Source organism: Fundulus heteroclitus, chromosome 16 (genome assembly GCF_011125445.2).
Source record: "Fundulus heteroclitus isolate FHET01 chromosome 16, MU-UCD_Fhet_4.1, whole genome shotgun sequence".
NCBI classification, from domain to species: domain Eukaryota; kingdom Metazoa; phylum Chordata; class Actinopteri; order Cyprinodontiformes; family Fundulidae; genus Fundulus; species Fundulus heteroclitus.
This window is the reverse complement of record NC_046376.1, coordinates 8,926,608-8,932,857: the sequence shown is the minus strand read 5'-3', so window position 1 is coordinate 8,932,857 and position 6,250 is coordinate 8,926,608. Positions and strand designations below refer to the sequence as shown.

Genomic DNA, 6,250 nt, shown 5'->3' with positions numbered 1-6,250 from the left:
CATAGTCTTAGTGGAAGGACTTCAGAACCGGGTCCATGTTCTCTACTTTCTTAGTCTTAGTGAGGACTTCAGAACCGGGTCCATGTTCTCTATGTTCATAGTCTTAGTGAGGACGCGGGCAGCAGCGTTCTGGATCAGCTGCAGCTTATCGGCTTAAGGACAAAGACCGATGGCAGAGAGCAGAATAATTCGGATGGCACCCAGGCTGTCATCTGAATCCTCCGAGTTATGGTATTAGTCAATTTTATCAGATCGGCCAATGTGGACGTGATTTACAGGAAGGGACAGAGCTGGCTATTCTTCCTAAGGAAGCTAAGGTCCTTTGATGTCTGCTGGGAGATGCTACATATACTTTATCAGTCTGTGGTAGCAAGCATCCTCATGTTTACTGCTGTTTGCTGGAAAGGCAACATCACAAAGAAAGCCATCAGACGTTATGACAACTTGGTCAACGGCAGGCGTCCCTGAGAAGGTTGTTCATGACACCCCTGACACCTCACATGGGCACCGGGAAAGAGACTATTATTATCACTATCAGTGCTATTATATGTTTTTAGTTATTTATCAACCAATCTATTTATTTATTTATTTATTTATCACAGTTTGACCTTTTATAAAAAAAATTTATTTGGAATGCCAGTCATTGCTCACTTGTTGAAACTCTCAATGCCGGTTGCTGTTGTTGTCGTGCATTTGTTAAATGTCAGGTTTTTTACACAGCTGAGCTTTTATCTATCTATCTATCTATCTATCTATCTATCTATCTATCTATCTATCTATCTATCTATCTATCTATCTATCTATCTATCTATCTATCTATCTATCTATCTATCTATCTATCTATCTATCTATCTATCTATCTATCTATCTATCTATCTATCTATCTATCTATCTATCTATCTATCCATCCATCCATCCATCCATCCATCCATCCATCCATCCATCCATCCATCCATCCATCCATCTATCTATCTGTCTATCTATCTATCTATCTATCTATCTAGTTAGTTCAGAAATAATTAATTCATCTGACAGTAATCTTTTATTTTCTATTGTAAAACTCTACATCAGGCAATATATATATATATATATATATATATATATATATATATATATATATATATATATATATATATATATATATATACTGTTAAAACAGTTGTATAATCCTTTTTGTGCTTTTTAATTTATAAATACAACTTCATCTGTATTTTTACCAGTATGTATGTTAAAACAAATAAGAGCTGTAATGGCTCCTTTTAATAATCGTTTTCTTTTTAAAACTGTTACTTTGCTCCTTTGAAAGTAATTGACCATTACTAAACCACAGGAAACAAAAATATACAAATACTTTCATTTTTCCAGGCAAAAAGTTTCTGTTACATGAGTTTGAAACCTGCAAAGACGAAAAATTAGAGTTAGTTAAAAATCTAGCTTTTTATCAGGTTAACTGTCTGTTGCTGTGGGCTGGGGAATAAATTCTGTTTTAGCTCCACATTCAGGTTTTGATCATTAGGATTTATTAACTGTATTTGTGTTTTAGCTAAACTCTTAAATGTGCGCTTAGTTGTGTCGAGTCAGCACACTAAGGAAGCTGTTGTGGGTGCTCTGTGGTTTGGTTGGTGGGGCTGTTGGTGGTTTGAAAGTAGGGAGGTGGGAGATCAAAAGGGAAATTTTCTAATTTCGAAGAATTTATCTACAGTTTCATTTTGTCTTTCCAAGCTCAAGCTTTATTTAAGCCGCAAGATGACAGCCTCAATCATCACAACCACATCTGCAGCCTGTCAGAAGAAGAACCAGATCTTTCAGGACCAGGACCTTCAGAGAACTTTGAGTCTTCAGAACCAGCAGGAAGGACTGACCTGTCAGAACCAGCGGGACCAGATTGTGGAACGTATGTTGTTTGCATTAATTTTAAAATTATTTTCGTCCAACTTCTCAGTTCAGAAGGTATTAAGTTTTATTGCTGTTTTTCACGAAGTTATCAACAAAAGTTGAATAATTAATTTTGACGAAGGCAAAACACAGAAGGTCGTTTTTGAGCTGTGGATTTAAAAAATTTTGATTAAAAATGTCAGACTAATAATGCTGAGACACAGAAAATGAATGCAATCAATCATTTGGATTCTTCGTTTAATTTCCTTATTATCCAAAATATCCTAAAATAATATGCAAAACTAAAATTATATTAGCCACATTTATACACATTCGATCTACATTTTCAAACATATGCTATTCATTTCAATATAATTGAAGCTTGACCTCTTTAAAATTAACACAACAGGTCGATTTTTCCTACATTCTATTTGATCTTTTTACATTTCACTGATTTATTGCTGATGTTTGAAATGATGGTTATCTGTAGGTATTGACTTATTTCAACCTCCTGATCCAGATGTTTTCCAGGTTTTATTCTTGACTGTTTCATCGCTCAGTCTCAGTCCATTCTTTGCATTTTACTAATCTGCGTTTTTTTAACCTGAGCGTCAGAATCGAATCTTTAGTTTCAACAGTCATTGTTATTTTTCTTTTAGAATTTGGGGAAATGTGGTGATCTTTTGGCAAAGTTTAATAAGTTTAAGTTTAAACTCTGCTCACTGGTATGGACCCAGTTTATTTAGACGTCATGTGCTGGGCCATTATAGAACAAAAAGGTCTAATTGGATGCAAATCTAATCTCATGCAGGCAAATTCAGCTGATGCTAAAATGCTAATTAGCACAAACAGCCGAGTAGACTGCAGTGAGGTTTCATTATGATGTAATCCCTTATGCTGAACAGACAAGCTAAGAAAACTGCTGAGGAGCTCCCAGTTCACCTCCCAGTTAACCTCCCACTTTACATCATGAAGAAATGGAAAGCCGATGATGAATCGACGAGTGGTGCGTCAGCGAATCGGTTGGTGGGTCAGCGCCGGTTTCCACTCTGCAGAAGTGTAACGTTCTGGAAAGTTGAAGCCCTGCTAGAGCATCTGATTTAGGTTTCATTTCAGCGCGAACCGATTGGTTTGGGAATCAGTGAGCTCAGTGACTCACTCGCATCTTCTCGCTTTCAGGCCCTATTTATTAGTTTCCACTCAGGCTTCGCCAGCTGATGGCGGCAGCTCTGAAACCCGACGTGCGGTCATGATGAATGTTCCGTCTCGTCTTCGGCGCTCTCGGCCCGCCATCAGCGTGGAAAAGCGATCATGGCAAGAGTCGTATGTTTTTTTACGCGTCATGGGGGCAAACCGGGGAGCAGACTCGGTTCCGAGTGCCGTCCGCCCGTCAGCGGCCCACGCTGGCAGGTCGCACAGGTCAGGGGCTGTGACATCACTTCCTGTTAAAGCGGCGCTTCCCATAGCGGCGCGCGCATCAGATGTTAGTTTAACTCCGCAAGCTGGAAGATGTGAAGCATTTTCAGTTATTCTAGGTTACTCTTACCAGGATTTAAAAATCCTGGTAAGAGTCTGGATCAAATGAAACCGTCAGAATCTAAAAATAATAAAGAAGCTGTAAATAAAGTCTCCCCTGCCAACAAAATAACTCACCTGAGCCCTGAGGGGATCTGAACAGAGCCGCGGTGACTCACCTGGTCCCGGTCCAGGTTTCTGCGGCGGCAGTTTCTGACTCACGCAGGTGAATGGGTCTGATTGGTCCTGACGGCCCAACAATCTGCTGCTCTTCTCTCTTCCAGGTTACCTGAACTCACCCGAGTCTACCAACTCGCACAGAACACTCCTCAGAAAAGACCGGAACCAGAACCAGAACCATGTCGCCCTCCTCGGTCCTCTTCTTCCTCCTGCAGCTCTGCTGCCTTCAGATGATGCTGGTCTCCATGCCAACCTGTAAGCTGCCGGGGAAGGTGGTCAAGAAAACCCACGACCTGCTCCATGACCTGGTAGGTTCCTGAGTTCTAGCAGAGGGGTCTTGGTTCAGAACTTGGTGCAGAACTTAATGCTGAGGTGGATGGCAGATGGCAGCAAGAGACAGAGCAAACAGCAGAGGCTGTCCTCATTGTTATCTCCATCCAGAAACACCAGCTGTGCTGATGTTTTGAGATAATTCAGATGTTAAAACTTCACGTAGACCTGGAAAGGTTCTGGTAGTTTATTTCAGAACGTTCTGGTTCAGGGTTCCGATCAGTAGAATTAAATTTTTAAGTAGAGGACAGATCGGAGGAGGAAATTGTTTTTAACAGCTTCAGGATTTTCTCCAATCCATCCTCATCTCCTTGAGTTGAAACAAGGAGAGCATCACTTCAGGTGCTGCAGGCTAGCGCTGATATTTCCTGATGGAGATGAACACGGAAATGTTAAAACTTCTCTTTACTGAATTGGGTCAAGATGAATGAAATCAGAAGAACCTTCTTGTAGATAGACCTTCATTTAATCAAGCTCTGCTTCCTTTCTTCTAGGGGGGGCAGTTTCCAGCCCACTGTCTGGAAGACAACAGTAGCATCCACTTTCCAGACTCTGTCCTTTCTGCGCCCTCAACCAGACACAATCAGGTAAACATGTGACCTCACCGCAGCCTTCCAGCCAATCACAGAGCTGGACGTTGTGATCGCTAACTGATTGGTTCTCTGCAGTGCCGCTGGATGTCGCTGGTGGTGTACGAGTGTCTGCAAAGGGCGGGGCTTATTTTTGCTGATTACGAGCTACCTGAGGGGGAGGATGGAGTATCATGGTCCATGCTGAAGCTAGACCACTACCTGAACGTGCAGGATCGGCTGGTGGAGGACCATCGTTGTGTGAGTACCAACACCAGAACTAGAACAAAGTGCCGACTGGGCCAAACCAAACTGGACTGGGGTTTCGGTCTCGTTATTGATCGACTGGTCTTCTACCCACAGCTGAACACCACTGAGGCCTCTGGGGCTTTGTCGCCATACTTCTCCAACGTCACCGCTGTTGTTGATCAACAGGTACGTCGACACAGATGTCATGTTCTGAGACAATATTCCCGACCGAACCATTTTAAACTTTTTAAATTAAAAACTGTTTATACTTGTTCTACAGGTCGGTTCCGCTTGCGGCTGGGAGATTCTGAGGAGTGATCTGCTCCGCGTCCTGAGGATCGCACTGGTCAATAACCGGGGATGCTTCAACTGGACCAGAGCCCACTAAAAGACCACTGACCATGCTCTCCAGCACGCCAAGTGTCCTCAAGGATTCCTGTTTACATCTTTTTTTTTTTTCCAATTATGTCTATTTCATATTATTTATTTAACTTAATTTATTTATTTATTGCTTAAAATAATTTTAGTAAAAAAATGTTTTTTACCTCATTCTGCTGAAATTTTTCGTCAGCTTGTTTTTTTACAATTTTGTATTGTTCATTAAAAAAGCATGAAAAAAAAAAATTCTGTTTGAATTTTACTTTGAAACGCAATCCAAAAAGCAACCCATCTGACATATTCACTAAACAGATCCCATTATTGATCCGTTCAGTTTAATTTATTTATATAGCACCAATTGTTAGATTATGAAAATAGATGTATTCTTCCAATTATTGTGTTGCATATGATCATCAAAATAACCAAACTATCAGTAATTACACCAACATAATGATTAATTAACCGACAGGACACAAACAAATGAAACAACATGAAGCCTAAAAAGTAAAATAGGTTTTCTTTGGCTGCTAAGATTTAACTTTGTCAAATAGTCTCTCTCTCTCTCTCTCTCTCTCTCTCTCTCTCTCTCGCTCTAGACAGATAAATTCAGTTTATCTGTCTGTCCCCTAGTTTGGATGGTTAAATCCCTGACTGAGGTCTGTGTAGAAGCCTGTACTCAGCGTGAGTCCCATTAGCGGCTGCTAAGGAAGCTTTGTGGGGTCCAACATCAGACCGGGGTGTCCTACAGACCTCATCAGGTGCGGTTGGTGGTTCTGCCTCAGAAAGTCTCACTGTGAGCACTTTAAAAGACTGAAAGTTATATGAATAAAAGCAAGGCAACTGATAATCAAATTAGTTGGTTGACTCGATTGGGAACAAGTTCTTGGTTCTGTGGGCAGCTGGCCTGTCGGTAATTGTGTCCGTTGGGCACCCTCCACATCTAAGATTTTGCTTTTTTAGCCATATTTTGAAAACATGGATGGTTCTAGAGATAAACTATGAGAACAAACTGGAAGCGGAACCACAACATGGACTGAGACTTTCTCAGCAAGACAAGATCATTCTTTAGAGATATCCCCTTTTGGTGAATATGAAGAGTTTTTCTGGCATTACACATGTTTTAAAGTTATTTAATGTTTAATAAATAACTCTCA

The 6,250-nt window shown here is 40.7% G+C and overlaps 1 protein-coding gene across 1 annotated transcript; it reads left to right on the top strand.

Moving 5' to 3' along the window:
- The first annotated feature begins 1,788 nt into the window (after positions 1-1,788).
- ifnphi3 (interferon phi 3) lies at positions 1,789-5,200 on the top strand. The gene is made up of 6 exons (XM_036148008.1): positions 1,789-1,894; positions 3,675-3,878; positions 4,395-4,487; positions 4,569-4,730; positions 4,833-4,904; positions 4,999-5,200. Exons 2-6 carry the CDS (start codon positions 3,750-3,752, stop codon positions 5,104-5,106), a joined length of 564 nt encoding a protein of 187 aa, XP_036003901.1. The 5' UTR covers positions 1,789-1,894; positions 3,675-3,749; the 3' UTR covers positions 5,107-5,200.
- Positions 5,201-6,250: the final 1,050 nt, after the last annotated feature.

Excerpts from the sequence above, each read along its gene's own strand:
- ifnphi3 (XM_036148008.1), top strand. The coding sequence starts at position 3,750 with ATGTCGCCCTCCTCGGTCCTCTTCTTCCTCCTGCAGCTCTGCTGCCTT. Across the intron at positions 4,488-4,568 it reads CCTCAACCAGACACAATCAG|TGCCGCTGGATGTCGCTGGT; the intron begins GTAAACATGTGA and ends GGTTCTCTGCAG. Across the intron at positions 4,905-4,998 it reads CCGCTGTTGTTGATCAACAG|GTCGGTTCCGCTTGCGGCTG; the intron begins GTACGTCGACAC and ends CTTGTTCTACAG.